This window comes from Rhopilema esculentum, chromosome 20, assembly GCF_057945365.1.
Source record: "Rhopilema esculentum isolate cy_ngs chromosome 20, ASM5794536v1, whole genome shotgun sequence".
Classification (NCBI taxonomy): Eukaryota; Metazoa; Cnidaria; class Scyphozoa; order Rhizostomeae; family Rhizostomatidae; genus Rhopilema; species Rhopilema esculentum.
The window spans coordinates 15,049,021-15,073,735 of record NC_142834.1 but is presented as its reverse complement, the minus strand read 5'-3'; the positions used below and the strand labels follow the sequence as shown (position 1 = coordinate 15,073,735).

Genomic DNA, 24,715 nt, shown 5'->3' with positions numbered 1-24,715 from the left:
AAAAAGAGGCTACACAAAAAGGACAGCTGAAACAGGGTGAACTCCAAAGTTACATCACTCCAAGAAATATTTAATACGCGAGATTTAAAAACATGGCTTCCTCATTTGTGAGGCGTTCAGTGAATCTTGCTGGAGGTAAAATAGTATTTTCAGAAGGAAAGGTGAGTATGAGGCTTGAGATCTAGTCATTTATGCAATTTCTATCCAGTTTCTTTTTGGTTTACCTAGCTCGTCGCCTCCTGTAGCAAGAATTTAGTTCAACTGTATATTTCATATCAACAGGCAGTGAAAAACCCTCAAAAATTATTTGCAGCAAGTTATATGTCTGGCACTGGAAAAAGAAGAGCCATGCCTGTAAACACGGTAAGCTTTTTTGGATTTCAAACGTATCGCAGTCTGCTTTATTATATTCTTCTTAAAAGTCTATTCTTAACCTAGGAATGAAAATGAGTTTTACGATAACATTTTGGATTTTTAGCCTGACAAAGTTTATTGCTTTTGTGTGCACTTAAAGATAAACGACGATTATCAAGCCGAGTTGTTTAAAAAACTGTTCAATATTTTGGAACTGTTCAGTCACGATTTCAACTTAAGATTTTTGAAGTTACACAAGCCAACCATTAAGAATGCAAAAATATTCTATAAATACCCAGAAAGTTTTACAATTTGCACATTCTTACAAATTCTTGTACTTGCATAAACATTCTATTTGCAGGAAACAAAGACATGATATCCTTACATACATATATTACTTACATACAATGAAATGATTGCAAATCCCTATAAATATCAAGCTATCACAATCGGCAGCAAAGATAAATGCATAAATGAGTTTGAAATTGACCAAAGATTTCCAATTAAAATAGAGAGAAACGTTACTTTGCTTGGTGTTCAGATCGATGAAAATTTAAAGTTTGACGCTCATATTGATAAGATCTGTAAAAAAGCAGCTAAACAGTTAAATTCTTTAAAAAGACTGGCAAGATTTATGGTTGGCAGAGAAATCTAAGGATAATTATGAATTCATTTATACTATGTCACTATTGTCCATTGATATGGATGCCATGTGGTAAAGGAAGCTAGAGAAAATTAACAAGAGGGCATTAAGATTAGCCTATTCGGACTATTCATCTTCTTACAAAGATTTACTTGCTAACTCAAAAGAAACTACCATACATGTCCAATCAGTTAAAATTTTAGCACTCAAAGTTTATAAAACACTTAACAACCTTAATCCTGTTTTCATGAAAGACTATTTTGTACCCAAAACAACAGATCATAACCTTCGACTCAAAAACCCTCTTGACATTCCTAAAGCCAGAACTACCAACAATGGTATCAGATCATTAAGTGACAAAGGGCCTAAAATCTGGGATTCACTCCCAGAATCAATAAAGACAGCACAAAATACTGAGACAGTTTAAGAATTTGATCAAAACTTGGTTCCTTGAAAACAACTGCGCATGCTCATTTTGCAGTAAATGAACTGTCTTATGCAATCCTTGAAATTGCTCCATGGTAGTCTTAATTAGTGTATATTCACTATTGTAGAAACTAACATTAAATAATCTACAATACAATACAATGCAATGCAAGGCAAGACAATGCAACGCAAGACAATGCAATGCAATGCAATGCAATACAATATAATACAACACAGAACATGCATATTTATTTGTTGAAGCAGGTTGAACTAATGACAGCTTGCAGCTGATGGGAACCTGCAGATTCTCTCCTTGAAAGTTATCAGATCAGCATTGGAATTCTTTTAATTGTGACACCCTTAGAAATCTCCCTATTCAACCTTCTATTTAGCTACCTTCAAAGCTCCTAACCTTCTTAAGATTCACAGAGTGTCAGGGGATTCAGCCCCCTTTCACTACACAAGAATTCAACTGGTGATGTAGTGGACATTTTTGTTTTAGGTTATCAAGTTTGTTCCCCAACAAGAGTCTTGGATTATAGAGAGATTTGGAAAGTACCATAAAACATTAATGCCTGTGAGTTTACATGCTTAAAATATTATGTATAATAAACATTCCTACCATATTTATGATTATTAAAAATCTATGAAATGTCACAGGTTTTTTGACAAATGACAGGCATTTTGGGTAGAATCTTAAAGGGTCCAAGAGAGAAAAAGATTATTCTAATTTTCATTGCCTCAGTTATGTAGAAGGCTTTTGTTACATCTTCCAAATTTTTTTGTTACAACTTCCAACTTATGCTGATCACTACAGTTGCTCAATGCTCAGCATTCTGCATAACCTGTTGATGATGCAAACAGCACATGAATTGGAAATTGTGTACATGAATGGGAAATTGTGTACATGAATGGGAAATTGTTTTAACAACATACAAATTATTGCCTGCTCTTTTTGTATCATCTGTCTGTTTTTGCCTAACTGTTATTTGCCTTTCCAATGCATGCTGGATTGAAAAGCAGTGAGAAATGAAGCATATCACACCACCTTGCACTGGAACTTAAATTATGTTTTATCTTGATCTTTTGATAAATGTACCTTTCATCTTGATGTCTTCAGCATGTTTTAAACTGCCTTCCATTAATAAAGTTTTGTTCTTCCATTGCATCTATTTCTTAACTTTTTAGGGGCTGAATTTCCTCATCCCAGTGATTGATGAGATCAAATATCTTCAGAGTTTAAAAGAAATAGCGATTGAAGTTCCACAGCAGTCTGCCATTACCAGAGGTGAATATATAAAAATTATTGCCTTGTCTCCATTTTGACGGGCACATATTTAAGAAATTTAGTAATATTTCTTTTACTGATAAAGTATATATATATATGATCATCACCCCCTTTCTTGTGACCTATTAACTGGGACCTGAATTGGTGTATATTTTTGGGAAGGTTATGGGTGTAAAATTTCTGACTGCAAATAAACCAATTTTAGTTTTGTACTGAGAGTGTACTAAGCCTTTCCCTACAGAACCTTTGTGTTATATTATGGTTTTGTCATTTCCTTTTTGAATTTAGAGAATTCACAGCCTTAGGGTCACATAATATTATTCTCTGATGAAAATAACGAGTGACTTAGATTGTGACTTAGATTTTCCAATATATCTTAGACTACTCCTTGTGTGAATTAACAATAGCTCATTTTAATGAAGTATACCAAATTTTTAACTGATACTTGAATGAAATGAAAAAAATTGAAATATGAATAGCTATTAGAGCTTCGTTAACTGCTCTATCCCAAAAAGCCATGAAGGGTAGAATGCAAATTATGGCTGGTACCATCAACACTGGCAGCTCTCCCAAGAAATGCAAAATCCATAATTAAAAAGCTGAAGCACTTTTCCTTATCTTTTGTATTGTATTTCAACAAAAAGGCCTTTTAAAATGGATCTCAAAATGTACAATTTAAGCATTTTATTTTTAAGTTTCATTGAAAACCTTCATGTGGCTGTTTTCATGTGTCAAGCAGTTTCTCAGTCAGTTTCAGATTATTCCTAAGTTTCCAGAGTAAAAGTATCTTCAGAATCCTGAGCAAAGTTTCAAATTAATTTTTGTCTATTCTAGAATCCCAAAGAAATTTCTATTTATTTTTATAGACAATGTTACCCTTCACTTGGATGGCGTTTTATACTTTCGAGTTGTTGATCCTTACAAGGTATTTTTCCTAGATAGTATTTCTAGTATGTATTTTTGTGTAATGTTAACTTAAGCAGAATACTTTAAGGGATTGTATAAGAACTAGAATTCAACTGGGCAAATTTCTTTTTTTCCCAGTTGAATTCTAGTTCTTGGATTCTTTTAATTTAAACTTTTCAGAATCCTTTCAAAGGAAACTTTATTTTTTAAAAGAGCACATTCATCCCATTTTACCTCACATCAAATAAAGTCACACCAAAATGGTCAGAAATCCATAAATAAATAAAATTGAATATATTGAGGTTATTTTTCACAGTTCTCTTTATCCCTCACTGTTTATGCACAAAAAACCGTTGACACTGAATAGTTCTTTAAGTGAGTTATGAATCACAGACTGAAGAAGCCTTCCAGATTCAGACAAATTCTAATAAGATAGCTCCATAACCCCTTCTTGTCCTCCATAATTTTTTATTTCTCTTGTCCCAACAAAATATTAGCTTAATTCTGCAATACCCTCATTCTTTGACTTTAGCCTTTGAAAATGCACATTTCTAATTGCTCCTGTTTGTTGCCAAGACAAGATATTTACTGTAAACAATCTTTTTATGGTACAGAGTTTAAAAAAGGCTTTGAAAAAAGCAAAAATTAGAACAAAGATGGAAAACATTAGAACAAAGATGGAAAACTCTACCTACGCTAGGAAATATCCATACTGGAATAGTTTTTATAAAAGGTGGCCTTTTTATTTAAGGAAACTTAGATGGTAAAAATGACATGCTGTATGTTAAAATGTTTGAATATTTGTTCAGTTTTGTCTAATAAACTTTGAGAGTTCAATTGACAGCTGTTACATCACTTCCCTGGTAGCTTGTTTCACATGTATAGAATTTGCTGTCTCTTGCACCATGCATTCATTCCACGCAGGGAGGGGGGGTTTGGGGTTGGGTGGCACTCCCCAACTACAAACAACCCTGTTAGTGACAGTGCAGATATTCTTCCCCTTCAGGTTTATTTTGGCACCTTTGTGTCATTTTTTCGCGTTTTTTTCTAAGGTTATGCTTTTGGCATATTTTTCAAGAGACAGAGTTAAGGTACAAAAAATGTTTTCCATACACCCCCTGGGCTCATCCTTTTGACTTGAGTAGGAAAATGATTGTGGGAACCTATTTTTATGTATGGTTTGAGCCTGTTCTTCAAAGACACTAAAATCAAAATTCCAACCTAAATTCGTTAGCTATGTTGCTTCAAGTATCTTCAGCTTCTTCAGCTTTCAAATGGTAAACATAATTAAAACAATGTTTATTGCTGATAGAATTGATTTTCAATCAATATTTTCCACTTTAGGCCTCATACGGTGTAGAAGATCCACAGTTTGCCATAACACAGCTTGCACAGACAACAATGAGATCAGAATTAGGTGATTTGATGTATCTTTGATAGTGTTTGTCTCGTGTTTATGTGTAGAAATTCTATCTTTATTTGGAATGAATGTCATAACTTTAGCCATTGAGCCTCAATTATAATTAAAGATACTCTTTAACTCTCATTGTTTCTTTTGAAATGGTTCAGTCATAAGGCATCCATGTATCTAGCAATTCTTTCAGAATGTCTTATTATATTATTTTCACTTTTTTAAGCATAATGATATTTCCATGAAAAGTAAATCAGCTTCTATCATTAAGTTATGAAGATTGCTGTCAACCGATCTTTTGCAGAATACTTCATGCTTCATGCATGCTTTTGAAGAATTTTTCAGTATTCTTTTTGAATCTCTATAATTCTGTAATTAACGTTTTAAGGTAAAATCAGCTTGGATGAAGTTTTCAAGGAAAGAGACACTTTGAATCATAGTATAGTTGGTAAGTAACTACTTTTTCACATTTATTTTCAACCAGCAAATGACAAACCAGCAACACACCATTTTATGCATTCAGTCATTAAAGTGACTCGAATTATCAAAATTTGTATTTTTTGCATTGCATCAAAAATGCAACAGTTTCCCCTTTATAAAAAGCTGTAATTGCTGAGAAAGACATATATAATTATAGATATGGAATAAAGTTGAAGAAAGTAAAACTATATGTTTTATCTCTACAAGCCTGTATTGTGAATAACTCACTCTTCAGGAGGAATATTTCAGTGTATCAACATCTCCTGAAGAGTGAGTTATTCACAAATCAGGCTTGTAGAGATAAAACATGTAGTTTTACTTTCTTCAACTCTATGCTATATCACGCTCTATGTGCAAACGTATTGAGCACTGTGCTCGGAAATATCAACAGACAAACTTCTATATATAGATGTACTTATTTTGATAATGTGACTTTTTCTTTAGTCAAATAAATCATTCGAAAATTTGCCACCCTCTTATTCAAACTTTCTACACTTCGAGGAAATTTGTTCTTCCCCTTGAAAATTCGAATCACCAGACATAAGCTTTTTTCTTGATTGTATCTTTGTGTTTGTTCCATATGCCTCCATTAATAAAGGAACTTGAAGAGAATGACTTACTTTTCACTTTTCGTTTAAAGGCTTACCTATAATTCCGCTTAGAAGCCCATTTTACTGTTCTTTTTCTTTAAGAGTCATGCTCGAGGGTGTTGACGACAATGTTGTCTCTACATGTTTGGTGTATCTTTCACTCTGGGGCCAAAACATGGAATGAGATTCCAAGAAACATCAGAATGAGCCCCACAATTTCCATGTTCAAAAGAAACTTGAAGGGATTCCTACAAAGTTAATAAATTCCCAAAACAAAACACGATCCCTAGATAGAACAGCAACATCTTTATTTTATATATATTAAAGAAGTAATTGTAATAGAAGTAGTTTATTTATATTTGTATTATAGCTGATAGGGAATTCGTGTATAAAGATTTTTAAAATGAGAAAATGAATGAAATATCTGGCAATAAAATAAACTCAGGACATGACATGAGTCTGTTTTCATTTGTCATGTTGGTCCACTTTCCCAGTTAGCGTTGTTTCCACTTATCTGTCTTAAATATATTATTTCTTATTTTGTTGGTCTTTAGCAGTTTGGGCTTGATGTTAGCAATTTTTAGCGCTCTCTCTCTCTTGTGATACTTGTTCACAAAATTTCTCAGCATTCTTCCTTTAAAACCCAAATTCCTGTTGCCTCCAGTTTTTGTGTTAGTATCATGCATTTTTCTTTGAAATTTGCTTACTATTTTGTATTTTTCTCACCATAGAGGCGATAAACAGTGCTGCTCAAGTCTGGGGTATCAAATGTCTGAGATACGAAATTCGTAAGTATTTCTTAGAAAAACACCCTAACATATATGTCAATTTAAGAAATTTTATGGTGAACAATTTTTTAGAGGTACAGAACTTTAAAATGACTTTGAAAAAAGCAAACATATCATAACATACTAACTAAAAGCCTGACACATCTGACACTCCTCAGAGTTTAAAACAAGGTCCTCAATAGGCAAGCGGCACTGATTGGTCAACCTATACAGTCATGTGCTCGTGTTTCTGATTGGCCTATTTAGATCTACAGCTGGGTATATATATTTCTTAGCGTAGAGTTTTCGATCTATTTTCTGACGTTTTAAACTCTGAAGATTGTCAGACGAAAAGCTTTGGTTTACTAAATGTTTGCTTTTTTCAAAGCCATTTACAAGTTTTGTACCAACAAAAGATTGTTTGCATACTCCTCAGAGTATAAAACATCAGAATCAGGGTCCGATAGATTACGATGAAAAATATATACCCAGATGTGGATCGAAATAGGCCAATCAGAAAAACGCAAGCACATAACCGGTATATTTGACCAATCAGTGCTGCGTGCCTAATGAAAAATTACCACTGGAGTCAAAGAGAGAAAACGAACTCCTTCTGTCTACACAATGGCAGCTTTTTCGTTTGTATGAAGATCGACTCCAAAACTGCTAGATGGAAGGACGACCGGGCTCTGCCAATTATCTGAAATTCAAATGACTATAAGAAATTTATAGTCTCTGTTACTAAGTTGTCTAATTTTTTTGCGTAAATGTATTGAATGTGAATAAATTGCTAATGATTTTTTATAACCTAAATATTGCAAGGTCTGGAATTTTAGTCCGTTAACGTCCAGATTTCAAGTTTAACAGGTCTAGCGCCGGCCGACTGAGTACACTTGAATACCAACCAGCACGTGACTGACAGCTGATATATTTTTTATCGGCCATTTCAATGTCAGAATAATAAAACTCTCTTTGGTGATTGAAAGGTAGAAGGGAAAAGATTTTGTGAATCTATGATTTTTATAAATAATTCTAGGTGACATACAGCTGCCAACAAAAGTAAAAGAGTCAATGCAAATGCAGGTTGGTTTTAATTTTATTTGTGCAATGGCTTGCAAATGAAATTATCAAGGAAAGGGAAAGATTCAAGCTTACATCGTCAATAAGAGATGTGTTTATTTGTTCAAATTTATGTGCAGAATACATATGGAACACAAGTAAATCTTTCGTACCACGAAATCTTATGATACCACAGAAAAACGTATGCTACAATTCCTACCTAAATTCTTGGTACACTACACCAAACCTTTGGGTAGTTTATACTGTACCCACCCCTCCCTCTCTGAACAATTTCGTTTTATGCAATGGTTCCGTATTTTCCTATGGGTTCCTTTCGGTGTAGTCAAATGATATTTGGCTGTACAACAAACATTGTTTTGAAGGAGAGGGATGCGGTGTCCGTCTTTTTTTACCAAAACAGTTTATTTTTTCAAGACACAACTAAGCAATATGACGTTCCAAGGAATTTTGGCCATGATTTATGGATAGGTAACAAATATTCGCTCTGAAAACTTTTTCCCTTACAATCTTGGTTGGAGCGCACATTACTAAAATGCAAAATAAAAATTATGACATTTGTATCCCGCTGCGTGTTGTTATTTCATTCTGATATTAAGCTTCTCGCATCCTGCTCAAGTCCTTTTTTTCATTTCGTAGGTGGAAGCTGAGAGAAGAAAGAGAGCAAGCATTTTAGAGTCAGAAGGTTTGTTTCTTCGAATTCTTCCAGGGGCAATCTCGTGCAACCTTAGTGAAAATGCAATTGTTTATCCAGAGGTCTCTAGAAATCCTTTTCTTTTCGTGGCAATCTCGTACGCTTTTTACAATAGTGAATTGCCACTCGGAGTTCTTGGTCATAAAGTCTACAATATCGAAACCCAGATTTTGCTCCTCTCTGACTGGTCTTGATTGTAATATTAAGAAGAAAATTTCTCATAATTGTTGACAAAGTTGATAAATATTTGCATATTTCTAGCTTCATTTATTTTGTAAACTTTATATATAATTTAAATTCGTTATAAAATTTATTATTCATATGAATTGTCTCTTTTATTTTTTTATAATTTTAAACACAAGAATAAAATCCTTTTTTGGAACTGAGTTTTTTTTATAAAACTCTCGCTTATTTGAAGACAATCTTGTTTCGATATATCCTGATTTCTCCCTTTACAGCAATAAAATCTAATTCTAAGTTCTTAACAAATATTTTTTAAAATTTCCGTTTGTGCTATGTCAATTGTTTTGTCTAAATTTTTCAAGCTATAATTAGGAAGTTTATACTAGACATAACTAATTCAATTTTGTTTTGTAATTAAACATATTGTATTGATTTATAGCCCCATTGTAACTTTCTCATATTCCAGGATTCCGAGATTAGCAAGGTTTCTTAGAGATGCGGTACTGATTGAAAATTTAAATATAAGTTTCCTTGTTTATCCAATTTATTACATTAACTGCTACAGCACGTATGAAATGACTCGTTTTTGTTCTAGGGCAGCGTGAAGCAGCCATCAACCGTGCCACTGGGGAGGCCAATGCAATATTAGCAAAGGCAAGAGCAAGGGCGGAAGCTATCAATTTGATCTCGAAAGCCCTTTCAGAGAAGGTAAATTCATGAATGCTAAAACTTAAAATCTTACGTAGCACGCTGGTTGTCTATGGTCCGTTGGTTAATGCTGCGTGCAAGCTCAGCTCTTTCACATGGGCTCCGACAAAGGTTGAAAAGTGGGGGGGGGGGAGGGGGGCAAGGGAAAATTTAACACCCATAAAAAAGATTTTGAAAATAACTCTATTGTTTTGCAAAAATGTGGGTGGGGCCAAGGCCGCACCTCCTTTCGTCGGAGGCCCTGTTTCACATAGGGGATGTTTAAACATTGCATCCAGGCTGGCCTGCCGTTTATTTGGTCTTCCAGCTCTTTCAGTATATCTCGGTGTCCGGAACTTAGCTTTTTCTTTTTAAGCTCTGTAGCTGTGTGTGTAGTAAATTTTATATCACTTTTAGTGGAAATGATTATTTAAGGCAGTTGGAACTTTTCTGTCACATAGTAAAAACCAACACCTTAATTTAGAATCTACGACCTTAAGTGACGTAATTTGTATCCAAAAAGTATAAGAGACCTTGCTTGATGTCCTACTAATGCAACCTGTGAGCCCATAGATGTCTTTGCATACAGAATTTTAACAAGTTATGGTAAAATTGACTTTTTTAGGGTGTAGGGCATGAATGCTTTAAGAAACTTTTGAAAAAGCTTGTTTATCGTAACAAATGGGCAAGAATATTAGAAACTGCAGTAAATAATTGCACGATTTTGTTATTTTGCAGTCTGGAAACCAAGCAGCATCACTCTCGATTGCCGAACAGGTATGATTTATACCGTTGTCTATAGCCACCTCAGTGATAGAGCAAGCGTTTATCAGTCACTATATGCCATGTCCCTGTGGTCGGGAACAGAGCAGCCATTGGCTCTCGTTATGGAATTTTTTGGGTATGTTCTAAATTCCAGGGGATACGTTTTGTTTATAGTACTGAAAGTATCTTAGCTCCTCAGCAGCGCCATTTCTGAGTTTTTTTATAGCAAGTTTTCTTATAAACAAAAAGTGCACACTAAAGGAAAATCGATCTAATAGGTCTGGTAACTGGACTTTTAAGGCCATGATATCCATTAATTGCAAAAATATTTTCTTGTAGTGAAAAACTTTTCAATGTGTCCTCCTTCTTTCAGTATGTGCAAGCATTCTCAAGCCTGGCAAAGACGAACAATACAATTCTGCTACCGTCAAACACTGGTGACGTAGCAAGCATGGTAGCCCAGGTATGTGTTGCAGGTATTTTCTTATTGCTGTAATGATTCCAATGAGCCCATTTAAGAAACGACGTTCAATCTGAGGGAGGAAGGGGGGCTACACAAAGCTAACTTTCAAGTGGATATATGTGCACCAGATCATTTGTGGGGGGGGGGGGGTAAGCTTCTCTGAGTGGCCCTGGGGCGTTTTCGGGACAAGGAGCAAATGCCCACCTAGGACTTTAAGTTATTCTTGAGGAATTTTTATATGCAGGAGGTTGGGATACAGATACCAATGCTGACCTTCTCGTTGCAAAAGTTGTGTCTGATATACAAACTGTGTTTAGAGCTTGCACTGCCTTTTTCAAAACCTTGACTAAAGTTATGACTCAGCAGACAGGACTTTTATCATCAGATAAAAATATGCTTTACAATGTTTTATATGAAATTTTTTTTTCTAAACGTTTTGCCTCAAATTTTTTGAGATGATTTTTTCGCGATTGTAATATCAAGAGTAGTTCCCAGGTGAATCATCGATGGTACTTGAAATTCTCTATCAAAATGATCTGTTTTATACATTTCCTTTTCTGTTGTTTAATATTATGAGATGTGTGATTTACCTGTGCATGCAAGTAGGTTTTACGGGTCCACAGCATGCTATAAACAAAGTAAGATCGAAAGTAGCACTGTCCAGACCAATCACATCGCTGATCCACTGAGTTCGTGTCAGCATTTCATCAGCAATTTACCGAGCATGTATCTTATTGCAATCTATACGAACCCAGTGCCCTCTACCAACTGGCTAAAACCAGAAAGAATTTTGATAGCAAAGTTTTCAGGATCGATGACACGAGACAGCGTAAAAGAACACATACTTCGTTACCTTTCGTGTGATGCTCCTTAATCTAGTTTTAAATAATAACGTGAAGAGTGTCGCTTCAAATTGACTTTTCAAGATTATATCTTGAAATTTTGTAGCAATATGACAGTTGTTTCATTCTAACGTCACCCAACCCTGCACAACCTCCCCCAAGCTCCTCCATCAGCATCTACGAGCTTTGTTGAATGTGCATTTTGTTGAATTATAGGCCATGGCTGTTTACGGAAAGATAGCAACACTGCCAGCATCCGAGGATGCACCCCCGGATGACGATCCATCTACCCCATCAACGACAGGAGGTGATCGTGGGAAGAAACAGCCCTCAAAAGAGAGCCATTCCACCTCTTCAACAGTATCAAAAACCGGCGCAAGTTTGGGAGCAGCAGGCCTTCTAGGCTCCAAAGATGACTTTTTATTTAGTGTAGCAAATTCTCCAACAAGGAAACGCGAGTTCGGTTTAGGTGAACTCGATTGAAGTGCGATGGATTGTAATCATGGCATGGATTTTGCATAAAGAAAGAGGGAAATGTAGATTGTGTAAACAAAATCGTTTTGAGTATAAGAAAAATCATCAAACAATGAAATTTAGAAAACTAGAGTTCTTTTTTGCATCTTTTTGTAGTATTTCCAGTGAAGAAAAATTCTAGTCAGGGCTATGCATGTGAAAGTTTGCCAAATTCTTTATGTTCTCAGCAAGGTTTCCATCTTTTTTCTCTAACTCTGTAAGTGCTGGGATAACCAATGGCGCACAAACAGTCACCTTAAGACGCAATGCCAGTTACAAGAGTTTTGAGAACGAATAGCCTGCTTGCTCCATCATGTATGAATAAAAACAAAGTTAAGCCTTAAAATAAGTATTTAGTTTTAAAATCAAGGGGTTAGCCTTCAGTTTGAATCTAATTTTCAGGGCAACACCCATTTATCATTAATAAAATATTCTGTATACTGAAATATTCTGAATCTCTGAATAATTCAACAAGTGTCCTAAAACTTGAGGAATTAGCAAATACCGTCTTTAAAACACTATTTTAAAAAGTCTCAGTGTGCCTCCTTTTCATCGTGTCTCGTTTAAATGTTTCTGACTCCCTCGACTACCTTTTTTTGAGTTTCGGTTATATTATTATTTATAGCATTTGCGGAGCTAACCTCGAAGCGCCTCTGGAATCTAAAAGACAGATCTTGAGGGTGATTACTAAGTGTCCCCCTACCAGATTCTGCTCCTTATTTTGTTGTAGTCTTGGAAAAATTTTACTGTTTGTGTTTTGAATAACTTGTACCACACTCCTCCCCAATATTGGTTTTAATATTCAAAGATCGTAGCTATTTGAATAGAAACATCAGACAAAAGTGAAAGCTCTAACATTGGAGAAAACAACAAAGTTTGGAGTAGGAGATGTAAATGCTGTTGACAAAGTGCAAAGAACAGTGCAATGTTTTGCAGGGATAGCTAGATGAAACAGTTAGTGGGATCCAGAATTCATTCCATCAAATTGACTATGGAAAAAGTTAAGCAGTTTTATCTCATGGCTTCAAGCTGGTGCATAACCTTATGGGGCTGCCTCAGTCAAGGCATCTGCAAGCTTAGTAGATCTGTTCAACAACCATTCTAGGAAGAACTGCATTGTTTATATGCTTAAAGCCATTTATAGCACCGGAAATTACTTTGCACCGCCGACAACAAGGTAAAATCTAATGACAATATTTACTGTAATTTTTGGAGATATCTAAGGTATTTTGTTTGTTTATGAAGATGACCGAACCTTATATATGTTTATCTTTCATCATTTTCTACAGGGGAAGTATCTTTGCAGATTTTTCGGATGCTAACTAATATGCTGCGAGGTACGAGGATGGCTCAGAGTGGCATGACCAAACTTTCACTCAGAGTGGGGAGAGTCGCCAGCTCTCTGTAATTCCAGGCGTAGTAATCATGAGGTGTGGTCACATCGAGAGGAAGGACCAGGGCACTGCTCGATAAGCATAGCTCATCAGTGTCCTAAAAATTACCTTCGGATGCTAGGTAGCAACAAATACAAAATAATCATTAAATGCTGTAGTAGGCTACAATCATATTGTTCTTTCAAGCAGTCAATCCCGCCTTGGATTTTCCACAGAGAATCCCAGGCTGTATGAAACTGCTTAGAAACCAGCCTTAAAACTATCAGCTTTTACTCAAGGTATAAAGGGGAACCACAGTGGAATTGCTCTTCACAGAGAACATCAAAGATCAATCAAGACAGTTGCTTAATGAAATAATCTTGATGCTATGCATATATCAATTCTATGTAAACTTGCTTCAAGCCTATTTCATGCTTGATAGAGCAGTTGATATTTGCCTCTTTCCTATGGACTTCTGCAAAAGAGACAGACGGAAAGGGGAAAATTTAATTTTATGGCAGGGACAGACAACCTAAGTCCGGCTCTTCAGCAACTTTCTACTTGCCCTTCTTCTTTCTGCATTGAGAATTCAAAAGATGTCTTACAAAAAAGATAACGGGCTGAAGATATTTCCGATCGGCATGAAGTATTTTGTATCTCTAGTTATTGAAGCATCAAAGTTCATCTCATGGGAAAAGCACCAAACCTCCAGAAGCACCTATATTTAGAAGCAGCGGTTCTCACAGTTGCAGTTTATTGACAACAGTGTTCACACAAACAATAGGCAAATAGAGGTACCATTATTGAATGTTTTTAGTAGCTTTAACCCTAATTTTTGCAAGCATGCTAGCAAGATGCAATACCAGATAGGAAACTAACACTGAACTTTTCTGTATAGAACTTTTTAGATTCTATTACTCCTGAACTGCTACAAAAGGAATCTCCTTCTTAAATGAAGTATGGTAGAAAACTGTGACAGCAACCACTCAACCAGGAGCACAGGACAAGTTGAAATTGGAAGAACAGCTTGCAAAATTTTTGTTCTCTTTATATTCTAGTTCAAAATATGGGAGACTGGGAGCAAGCATCTAATTCTGAGAGGGGACCTGGTGAACCAGGAAGGCTGCAGTTCTGTCTTGCAATGCAGTGATATTTTTACACTGAAACCTGATTTCTATTTTGCTTAAAGGCAATCTGTCTCGTTGTGGATTGGTTAACGAGAACAATAGCTGGAGCAATAGCCTATACATGATTCAATTGCTCCACCATATTTTTTACAATGAGATAAATTAAAAAGGGGCTGGAAACAATAAAAATCCTTTTGTTCTTATAATCAATCAACGTCGTGACAGATTGCCTTTAACCCTTCCTGGCTCAACCCACCCTTCCAGAGTACAAAATATCATGAATTTGGCCCCTTCCCTGTTTTATAAAATTGACAGTGCCAGAATACACCAGAAAATGAGGTGGATTTTCATTCTAGTATTCACAGTATTTTATCAAATACAATTGAATACATTTTTGGCAAGAAATGCAGGAATAACATGCACTAAGTCACAATTTATTGCACAGCATTAACCTGAAAAGTTAACAAATTTATGGGAGGTTTCTGCTTGGCATAATTGCAACCTGCATCACAGCAGTTTAACATTTACATTTCTCATAATTTATATTATAAAGAAAGTTGCATGTATTTAGGCAAGGGTTTGCAGTTTGTCTAACCTACGTCACCATTTTTCTGAAAGGATAGGAAAAATCAAAACTCGAGAAATTGTTTTAAATTATAAAATATATGCATAAAAAGCAACAATACTAAGAGATGTCCCTTATGCTTTCTTTGTCTTGTGTTCACAGTACTTTGAGCTACTTCTGAACCACAGCAAAAATGGAATAAGAATGGATGGAGTGCACATGACAGCAAATATGGCCCATTCAAGCTGTAAAGAGAAGGTAACTGGTTTCAGAATTTGATGCTAATTTATTACCAAATATGTACCAAAATGAAAAACAGCTTCAGCTTCATCAAGCCTTCAATGCAACAAATTTCACCATAGCAAAGAAGAGGGGAAAAATAACAGAATAAAAAACTCCTATGTTGTTCAGTGGCAGTTTTAGAGACTGACAGGTCTGGGGCTCTAAAACTCCTGCGGACCCTTGTTTTTCAAATTTCTTCTTTGTTGTAGGGCCCCTTTTGGCTACGAAAAGCACAGGGCTGGGGCTCTGGCCCCTTTTATAAACAACCATTGAGTTTGTCACTTTCCCTGAGTTGAAACATAGAGCAATGAACAATAAGATATATAAGAGTAGATTAATATCCAGAGGCGGACTAAAAATTTGTTTAACTTGGTCCTAGTTGAAGAGTCCAAGTGACTTAATCTGTCTGAACTAGTTAGGATTATTTGACTTACCAAATGGGGAGAGTGTTTTCTGTTGAAATCAATCTCTGTCATGATTCCACCTTCACCAGGAGCTGATGTAAAAGCGGCCTGGAAAATAATTTGTAAAATGCTTAATATTAACAACTTGGGTACAAATAACTTCAAGAAAATATCAAAGGGAACTATTTATTTTTTGCTCTGATGAAGCCCTGTATGCCAGGAAGAAATATTAGCATCACTGATTTGTGTGTTTGTTGTTGTTTATTCTAGTTGCGTTGCGGTGTTCCTTATACACTACTATTTTATCATTTTTTTGCTGCAAGATTTCCTCCAGAGTCCGTCAAGCAGTCTGCTATTGTAGGATTTCCTCCAGAGTCCGTTGAGTAGCCTGCTATTGTGGCCTCTCTTGTATTCGCACACAACTATTTATTTGCCCAAGTACAGAAATATGTTTTTTTATAAAATTTTACCAGCAATAGGGTTTGCTCGTCTAGGTTAGGGTAACTGCACTACGCAGACAACTATGTCCATCACAAATTTGTAGTTTTATGTAGATGGTAGCTGACATCTGGCGGAAAGCGAATAAAAGACATCAGAAATATTCATTTAAATAAATCTCATATAGTTTGCTGAAAGGAACTAACAAGATTTAGAAGAGATATATCTTGTTTTCCACTACTATCCATTTGCTTAAAACAATCCAAAAGCTTTTTGAAATATTGTTAATTGAAATCTTTGGGAATCAAGTATACTAGATGTGAGAAGTAATCGAGCATTGTTAGCAATGAGCAATTGCAACCTGTGTTTTGAGACTATATCTTGTGTTTGAGATATTATCTTGCAAACATCTGATGCTAAATACAAACAGTTTTTTAGTGGCAGGAGGGATTTTTGACCTTTGGTCTCTATTCTCAGTAAAAGTCTTTTCAATGCAAATTACTGTTTGTACCTGTCTGTCATACTACTTAACTTGTGTAAATTTTATCATTTTTGTTAACTACTAAATAGGGTGCTGAGCTGGAAAATTGTCTTGATTCTCTCAACATCCTACGCGAATAAACTAATTTGATCATATAGTGCTAAACGCCCTTCCATGACAAGCAGGCGACTGTTAAAGACTTAAACATATTTACCTGCTTTTCCCCTCCATCTGTGATATCATATGAAAGCTGTGCAGCAGTGAAATTGAAGTAACCTGCTTTGAATGGCTGTAGAACAAGAACGTGTGTCACATTGCCGTTAGGTGGAATACTACTCCATTGAACTGAACTCTTGCCCTTGACTACCTTAAATTCTGTGTTTGGAAACGAGGTGTCGTTTAATGCAACATTGTAAGCTGCTGATGAACCGACATTGAAAATCTTATAAACAACCGAAACATCTTTATTCTGGACAATGAAATTATTTAAGATTGTTTTAGATGCTAACAGTTTGGCTCTTGCTTCCAAATCTGCACCAGATACCAGAGCCACAAAGGCAATTAGACAAACATAACGCTAAAATAGAGAAGAAAACACAAAATTAGAACGTTGCCAAAATATGAAAAGAACAGAGAAAAATGAAGCTTTTTGACCTAATACCAGTAATTAAACACGTCATATCTGGCTACAAAGCAAACGTTTTTAAGGTATTGTTCAAGAAAAATTTCAAATATCAAGTTAAATCTATAAACACTTAGTTAGAAATAGTTTAAAAAGTTAAGTCTAAAAAAGCTCCTGGCATAAACAAAGTATGACACGAAACTAAACAGACAATTAGCACAAATTACTCAGCAGGTTTATATTTCACATCATATGTTCACTTTAAGCTTTCTTAAACAGATTAACTAAGTTTATTGATGGGTACACAACTTTCACAGTATTTGGCCTAAAAAAAGTTCAGTCACCTAAGGTTTGGTACCTATCATTTGTAATCTGTTGGTATTCGACCAAAACAAGCTTGTATTCTTAAGATGCAGTTGAGAGATAAAAGTCTAATAGGTAGAAAGGATAAACCATTTACTCACCAACATTTTCAGTTTCCTTTCGTCTTGACAAGTCCACGTTATGGTGTTTCTGCTTCTGAAAGACAAAAGGAAGGCAACGTTTCATTGAAACCTCGTTCGCAGAAATCAACCTCGGTGTCAAGAAGAGGGTGAAAAAATGTGTTGTTTTGGAGGGAAGAGGACAACGAAATATCAAGACTACAGTAGTGTACACAATTATTTTTGCCATGGCGAAGCCCGCTCGCATTTGGATTATTGTCTCCCTCTTTTTGAAACTGATTGACTTCAGTTATGGAGACTTTCTGCTTGTTGACGTCAACACGACATCTCCGGTTGCAGAAATCGAAACAACTTTCCTTTCAATTGCGCTCGACTCAGACATGATTGCAAAAGACTTGAGGCCAATACCTTTTGAATCACCAAAGTTCTTAGCTTTGTGCGAAGGTCTCTCAAGCATAAATGTGAACAGACCAATGGTGTATTTACGAATAGGTGGCTCAAAAGGGGATGATGTTGTTTTCAGCGAAACGGGACTCGATATCGATTCAGAAAAGTATATTTTGAACAGTACTGAATGGGATATGATCAACGATTTTGCAAAGAAAATGCAATGGAAAATGATTTTTGGTGTTAATTCTTTGGAGAGGAAGCACGATGGATCCTGGGATCCAACAAATTTTATCAAACTTCTGCGATACACTACTTCCAAGGGATATGTTGTCAATTACGAGTTAGGAAATGGTGATTGTTTTTTCCTGAAAAGCTTGATTTGTTACCATTTTACATGAATACAAATGTGCACAGCCACCCTTTGTTGCATAAATGTCCAAACTGGAAATTTTGATTAACGTGATAAAATCAGGGCCAAAACTGACAAGTCAAGTTTAGTTGTCAAAACAAGACCAATGAAGGTCTTCAATGAAAGCATACGGTTTTTCACCCATTGCATGTTGATGATAATGGTGCAGCCGTATCTTGAACATCTTTGTTGAGAGTTTTTGTAAAATATAATAAGGATTATTTTAAGCACAAAAACTATAGGTGGTAAATCAGTTACATCTGTCACAGGTTGCTTGCCAAATGGCAGCAACCTTATTTCAGCCTTTTTCAGCCTTTCAGATACAAGTACGGCCTTTTTCCCAATCAAGCCACTTTAATTTGATCCTTGCTCTAAAGCTTACAAACCAAGCAAAAAATAACAGTTAATCTGTTTGCAAAATTTATGATTATAAATAGCTATATGTCAACCGAATGTCACACATCAAACAGATGTTTAGAGATATTTCACCATGCTCTTCACGCTCATATAGCCAAAACTAGAGAGTTGTGGAAACTGTATTTATGGTGTCATCACTTTTTCATTCTGTTTCTATGCAAATAAATATTTGCATTGTTTAAAAAATATAGCCCTAGTAGAAAGTATTTGTGTAATATCTGACAGGGCAAAGGTTCCAGTTTGGGGGTTCTGGGGGCATAAATTTTTTTACAAGATTTTTTATCCTTGTTAGAACCTGATCTCTATCTTGGATATCGTGACATTTGGATCAAGCCAGAGCAATTGGCAAGAGATTTTGGAATGTTAAAAGCCATAGTCATTGAAGAAGGTCACAACATTCCAATGATATTTGGGCCTGATGTTGCAACCTTGAATAGAGATGGCTATTTTCAAAAGTAAGAAAATCTCTTATTATTTATTTATTGTTTTTAGCTATTTTCATAACCAGAAAATTTCGACTATGATTTTGACACTTGGTAATGCAGCCTTTGTGCAACATGATTTTTGTAGTCTTAATCTATTTTATTATGAAGATTTTAGTTTTTTCTAAAGAGTCCCTTTGCAATTTCGATGTTCCAGGTTCTTGGAAAATATTGACAATGATATTCTTGATGCTGTCACATTCCATTTGTAAGTAGAAATATTTTTATTTCTAAATTATTTTGAACTTTCTAAATCTACAAGTAATATCAGAGTTTGCCTTATCTGAGAGACATGTTTTTGAACTATAATTTCATTGAATTCAAAAGGTTAGAAACTCCAAGTGTGTGAATAAAGAAAAGGTCATGCTAGCAGGCTGCTCGACAGACTGCTCGAAGGAATTCTTGCGGCAAAAACTCCAAATCTGCTTTTTATGATTAAGAATAGCTTAAAAGCTGATGGACACAGAAGTACTATGTTATTCAATAAAATGCTTCTTGGTATTTGTTCATTGGAATTAGAAGCAGCTTGGAAGGCTTCAGTTGTACAAGCATATATATTTCCAATGATACTCTTCTATGAATTTTCAGTTACTACGGTGCCAGTGAAAATGCAACATTGCAAGATTTTATAGACCCATTATACTTGGACAAGTTTCTAGATTATACTAATTCTGCCAAAAAGATGATTAAGAAAGGAGCTACAAAGGATACACCCATCTGGATTGGTGAAACAGCGAGCACATATGGAGGTGGAGCAGAAGCGTTATCAGATAGATATGCTGCTGGATTTCTGTGAGTATATTTCCACTGTTGTTCCTCTGTAACAATAGATTCAGTTTGTTTTTGAAACGTTTTGTGTAATTTTCAGCGTTTGTCATTAAGTTTCAATTAATATCAATCATCAAAAGATTACCAGTATTTTTGAGATTTTCTGTTTTTTTTCATCCGTTGCCAGACTGACATTTGCTGTAGCTTTCATTTTGTTTGGACTTCCAAGTACTATTCATCCTCTGACCCTTTTCACTCTCTTTTATTTCCAACCCACTTTTTCTCTGTAATCATTTTTGTTTTGTTTATCTCTCTTATAAAATATGCATATATGCAAAAAATACTGTGCTTGATGATGTATAGGCAGAGCTGTACTTGCTATTTGGTGTATAGGACAAGACGGTTCTGAGATGCAACTCAAAGTTTTAAAGTTAGTGCAATCACAAAGAAATTTTTGACTAAACAATGAAACTTAGAACAATCTTTGTCAAACTGGAGACAAAGGTTGGAGACAGTCAAATTTTTTCAGTATTTCCACATAATACCTCCTGTCTTGCTTCCAATGGTGTTATTTTCTATTTTCATTTCAATAAATAACTTGACTTCCCTTCTTTTAGTTGGCTTGACAAACTTGGCCTAGCTGCCAGACTCAACATCACCATGGTAATAAGACAAACACTCCTTGGGGGCAAATATGCACTGATTAGTAAGAATCTGTTTCCCTCTCCGGTAAGTACATATCAGCATTTATTTTACATTTCATTATCAACAAGAATGCACTGTCAGTGAATTGGAGACAGAACCATGATATTCTCATTGATGCCAAAACTGACCTATTTATACCAGTTACTACAAGTTTTTCGTAAATTTTTGTGGAAAGCATTGCTATTTTTGGACAATATTGCTATCTTTCACTCGCATGAAAAAGAGAAGAGGGGTGAATGTGACTTTCAACTCTAAAAATGTTAATGCTTTTGATGAATAATCGTAGCTGAATCTATGTCAACCTTTAGATAGATCTTTGTTATATAGGACTACTGGTTGTCTGTTCTGTACAAGCAACTTGTTGGTCATCGTGTTTTGGATGTAACTGGCTCTCTAGAAAAGTCAAGGAAATTCAGAATATATTCTCATTGTGTTAACGAATTTGGCAGGTTTGTACTAAAGATTGCTTGCTTGAAATGTTTTTGTGATCAACTACAAATTTAATTTAACTCACTTTTCTGACTTTTATTTATCAAAGGCGACGGGCTAGAAACTGAGCTCGGAACTCTTTACTATTCCTAATGATGATCACAGGCGTGTGGGATAAGTTCAGATGGGGGGGGGGGGGGGGGGGGGGGGCTCAAATTTTTTCGCACGAGCAATGCTAAAGCTTTATATATCCATCGAGCAATGATTAGCAACGTCATTAAAATGAGGCTAACTAATAAACATTTTTAAAAACATGACACATTACAAAATACCTTTCGAGTTTTCATTGAAAGAAATACGAATCTCGCCCACCACGCCGACTAAATATATCGATAATTTCATTGATATCTTTTTCGAGAACAAGTTTTACGAACATTAATGTTCGATATTAAAGAGGGTGACATTGTCAAGTCTTTGCTGAGGCACCCGACTTGAAAACCAATTTACAGAATTTTTAGGATTATTTTCAGCTTTATGGGAGGTATTGCCAAAAATTCCTTGGTTTCTTTTTGACTTTACGAGACTTTCAATCTCTTTAAAAATCATTTCTCACACAATTGTTTTGCTCCAAATTTTTGCTCCAAATGTTTTGCTCCAAATGCAGTCCCCCCATCGTCACTGGCTGCGTCGTAATTGCAATTTTTTAGTTTAGATTTAAAATTGTCTACTTCATGGTTGTTCCTGTTTATTAAAGACCCTTTGTGATTTAAATAACTTTTTCTTACCCTTGAAGTTAAAAAATTACTTGATTGATATCAACTGTACTGATGTAAAAATTCTTTCTTATTTTCAGCCATAAATATTTTCAAGGTTTGGTTGTAATCATTGCAATCAATCTGGACCCTAGAGAAGACATGACCTTCAATCTTTCTGGCTCTTTATCAAATCTTGCTGCGGATGAGTTTGTTTTCGAGCCGATCGGTGACGCCACAGCCAGGTAAAGTTTCCAGCTTTCATGTAGTTATGATGCTATCACCATTTTGATTTTGATAAGGAAAACATATCGTTAACAGGAAGGTTTTAATTGGCTGTAACGTGCCTCATTCACTTAACTTCTGCAATCATCGTTGCAAAGTCAACTTGTTTTATTTCAATTTCCAAACAAATTGACCATAGTTGACAGTAGAAATTCTGATCAAAATTTCTTTTGGAGTAAATCTACATAAATATGAAAAATCGCTTTTGTGTAGAAAGATAAAAGGTAGTTTTCACCTCAGGACATTGGTGATATTTTCAATAAGCAAGCGGCACTGATTGGTCAACCTATACAGTCATGTGCTCGTGTTTCCGATTGGCCTATTTCGATCCGAAATTGGGTTCCACAATTGGCCTATTACCTAGGTTTCGATCTATGTCCTGACGTTTTGTACTCTGAAGAGTGTCAGACGAAAAGCCTTAGTAACATGTTTCAAGGTTTTTGCTTTTTTCAAAGCACGTTTTATATTTAGCAAGGAGATATTATTACCACGAAAATACTACAAGATAATTTCTAATTCTTTCTTACTTCTTACCTTCATTTTTTTTCTTTCTTTCCTTCTTTCTTTATTTCTTTCTTTCTTTCTTTTTTCCTTCTTTCTTTCCTTCTTTCTTTATTCTTTCTTTTTTCTTTCTTTCTTTCTTTCTTTCTTTTTTCTTGCTTTCTTTCTTTCTTTCCTTCTTTCTTTCATTCTTCAATCATATCTCTAAACCAGAGCTTTTTAATATTGCATTGATGCAAATAGATATTTAGAATAGCGGTAAAAGAAGACGAATTATAAGATGAAGCAAAACATTTTCGTTTATTGGATAAAATCAAAGTTTTTTTAATTCCATCACATAAAATTAGTCAAACGGTTATTTCCATCTAAAACAATCTTCAATAAATATTTTTATGCCAATTTATTACCTTTTTTTAATAGTAAACTATCTTTGTCTTATTTTTCTTGTTATTCATCAAATATCTTTGTTATGTTTTTCTTGAAGAAACCAACTGATGTTTTCTTCCAGGCAAGTCATGCTAAATGGCCATCTTCTTGAGCTCGTTGACGATGTAGCACTTCCAGATTTTTCACCAAAGCCTACATCGCCACCATTTGTGATGCCACCTCTAAGGTATGGTTTTTTTGTGATAAAAAATGCAAAAATTGGGGCGTGCTTGTGGCGCTGAAATTAGGATGCTGCACGTGTCCACCATCAAATGATATCAAGGGAATAATCTGCAATGTTATGAATCTGGTGATAAAGTTTGAACCGTAGAAGTTTTTTAATTATGCGAATGTCAAAATTTCATTGTCAGTGTGGAATTGTCGTGTTTTTGAAAAAAAATTGTTGATTTAAATCAAAACATTTCACTTGGCGTTCGTTTTAAAATTAAATAATATTGTTAGGGCAGATGAAACTTACAAAACATTTTTATCATCGAATGAAATGTCTGTAAATTTTTCTCAATAAGGGGGGCGGGGGTAGCATTTCCTCCATTAGATCTTTGAAAATTGCCCAGCATTCAAATACCGGATCACAGAAGGGAGTTTCCTGATATCTGGCAAGATAAATTTTATTGTATCTTATTGTATTGTGTTGCATTGTATTGTATTGTATTGTATTGCATTGAATTGTATTGTATTGTAGATTATTTAATGTTAGTTTTTAAAACTGTGAAAACACGCTAACTAAGACTAACATAAAGCTATTTCAAGGATAGCATAAGACAGATTATTTACTGCAAAACGAGCACGCGCATTTGTTTTCAAGGAACCAAGTTTTGATCAAATTCTTGAATTACTGGTATTTTGTGCTGTTGTCTTTATTGATTCTGGGAGTGAATTCCAGATTTTGCCCTTGGAAACTTAATAATCTTATACCATTATTGGTAGTTCTGGCTTATAAATGTATCTTATGTCTGTCTAAATTGAGTTACCTAGTGTTTTATTTGTGTTGTAATTGAATTATCGTTGTAAGCGATTAAAATCACAAAATAGCATGAAGTTCTTTTTCATTTTGGCCTTTATTTTTCAGATACCCTTGATCTTTTAAATGCGTAATTTATTTTCTAAGGACACAAGTTACTAAATGCACTTCCCGTTTTTAATGTGATCACACAATGTGATCATGTAAACCGGCCTTAAGCAATTCAAGTTTGTAGATTTTAAGGACTGTGTAAAATAAGTGGTGGATATTTCTTTCAAATAATAATTCAAAAACTGTTCAAAAATGTTTTTGGTTGTAATTGTGGTATTCCTTTTATTGGTCTTG

The 24,715-nt window shown here is 35.0% G+C and overlaps 3 protein-coding genes across 3 annotated transcripts; 2 read left to right on the top strand and 1 right to left on the bottom strand.

The window, feature by feature from the left end:
• The first annotated feature begins 2 nt into the window (after nt 1-2).
• LOC135687405 (stomatin-like protein 2, mitochondrial) lies at nt 3-12,182 on the top strand. The gene is made up of 14 exons (XM_089114283.1): nt 3-161; nt 283-363; nt 1,926-2,000; nt 2,612-2,711; nt 3,578-3,636; nt 4,962-5,034; nt 5,417-5,476; nt 6,830-6,886; nt 7,902-7,948; nt 8,582-8,627; nt 9,415-9,527; nt 10,245-10,283; nt 10,645-10,734; nt 11,793-12,182. Exons 1-14 carry the CDS (start codon nt 93-95, stop codon nt 12,057-12,059), a joined length of 1,176 nt encoding a protein of 391 aa, XP_088970409.1. The 5' UTR covers nt 3-92; the 3' UTR covers nt 12,060-12,182.
• Nucleotides 12,183-15,233: 3,051 nt separating this feature from the next.
• LOC135687401 (translocon-associated protein subunit beta) lies at nt 15,234-17,966 on the bottom strand. Its single transcript, XM_065203946.2, has 4 exons — nt 17,846-17,966; nt 16,974-17,336; nt 15,871-15,948; nt 15,234-15,399 (listed from the first exon to the last, which is right to left on the bottom strand). Exons 1-4 carry the CDS (start codon nt 17,849-17,851, stop codon nt 15,289-15,291), a joined length of 558 nt encoding a protein of 185 aa, XP_065060018.2. The 5' UTR covers nt 17,852-17,966; the 3' UTR covers nt 15,234-15,288.
• LOC135687394 (heparanase) lies at nt 17,962-24,441 on the top strand. The gene is made up of 8 exons (XM_065203939.2): nt 17,962-18,565; nt 19,333-19,495; nt 19,680-19,730; nt 20,111-20,314; nt 20,908-21,019; nt 21,323-21,444; nt 22,278-22,421; nt 23,471-24,441. Exons 1-8 carry the CDS (start codon nt 18,052-18,054, stop codon nt 23,628-23,630), a joined length of 1,470 nt encoding a protein of 489 aa, XP_065060011.2. The 5' UTR covers nt 17,962-18,051; the 3' UTR covers nt 23,631-24,441.
• Nucleotides 24,442-24,715: the final 274 nt, after the last annotated feature.

Excerpts from the sequence above, each read along its gene's own strand:
- LOC135687401 (XM_065203946.2), bottom strand. Across the intron at positions 15,949-16,973 it reads CAGATGGAGGGGAAAAGCAG|GCCGCTTTTACATCAGCTCC; the intron begins GTAAATATGTTT and ends ATTATTTTCCAG. Across the intron at positions 15,400-15,870 it reads GAAAACACTCTCCCCATTTG|CTTGAATGGGCCATATTTGC; the intron begins GTAAGTCAAATA and ends TTCTCTTTACAG.
- LOC135687405 (XM_089114283.1), top strand. The coding sequence starts at position 93 with ATGGCTTCCTCATTTGTGAGGCGTTCAGTGAATCTTGCTGGAGGTAAA. Across the intron at positions 2,712-3,577 it reads GCAGTCTGCCATTACCAGAG|ACAATGTTACCCTTCACTTG; the intron begins GTGAATATATAA and ends TTATTTTTATAG. Across the intron at positions 5,477-6,829 it reads TTTGAATCATAGTATAGTTG|AGGCGATAAACAGTGCTGCT; the intron begins GTAAGTAACTAC and ends TTCTCACCATAG.
- LOC135687394 (XM_065203939.2), top strand. The coding sequence starts at position 18,052 with ATGGCGAAGCCCGCTCGCATTTGGATTATTGTCTCCCTCTTTTTGAAA. Across the intron at positions 19,496-19,679 it reads AGAGATGGCTATTTTCAAAA|GTTCTTGGAAAATATTGACA; the intron begins GTAAGAAAATCT and ends TCGATGTTCCAG. Across the intron at positions 20,315-20,907 it reads AGATATGCTGCTGGATTTCT|TTGGCTTGACAAACTTGGCC; the intron begins GTGAGTATATTT and ends CCCTTCTTTTAG.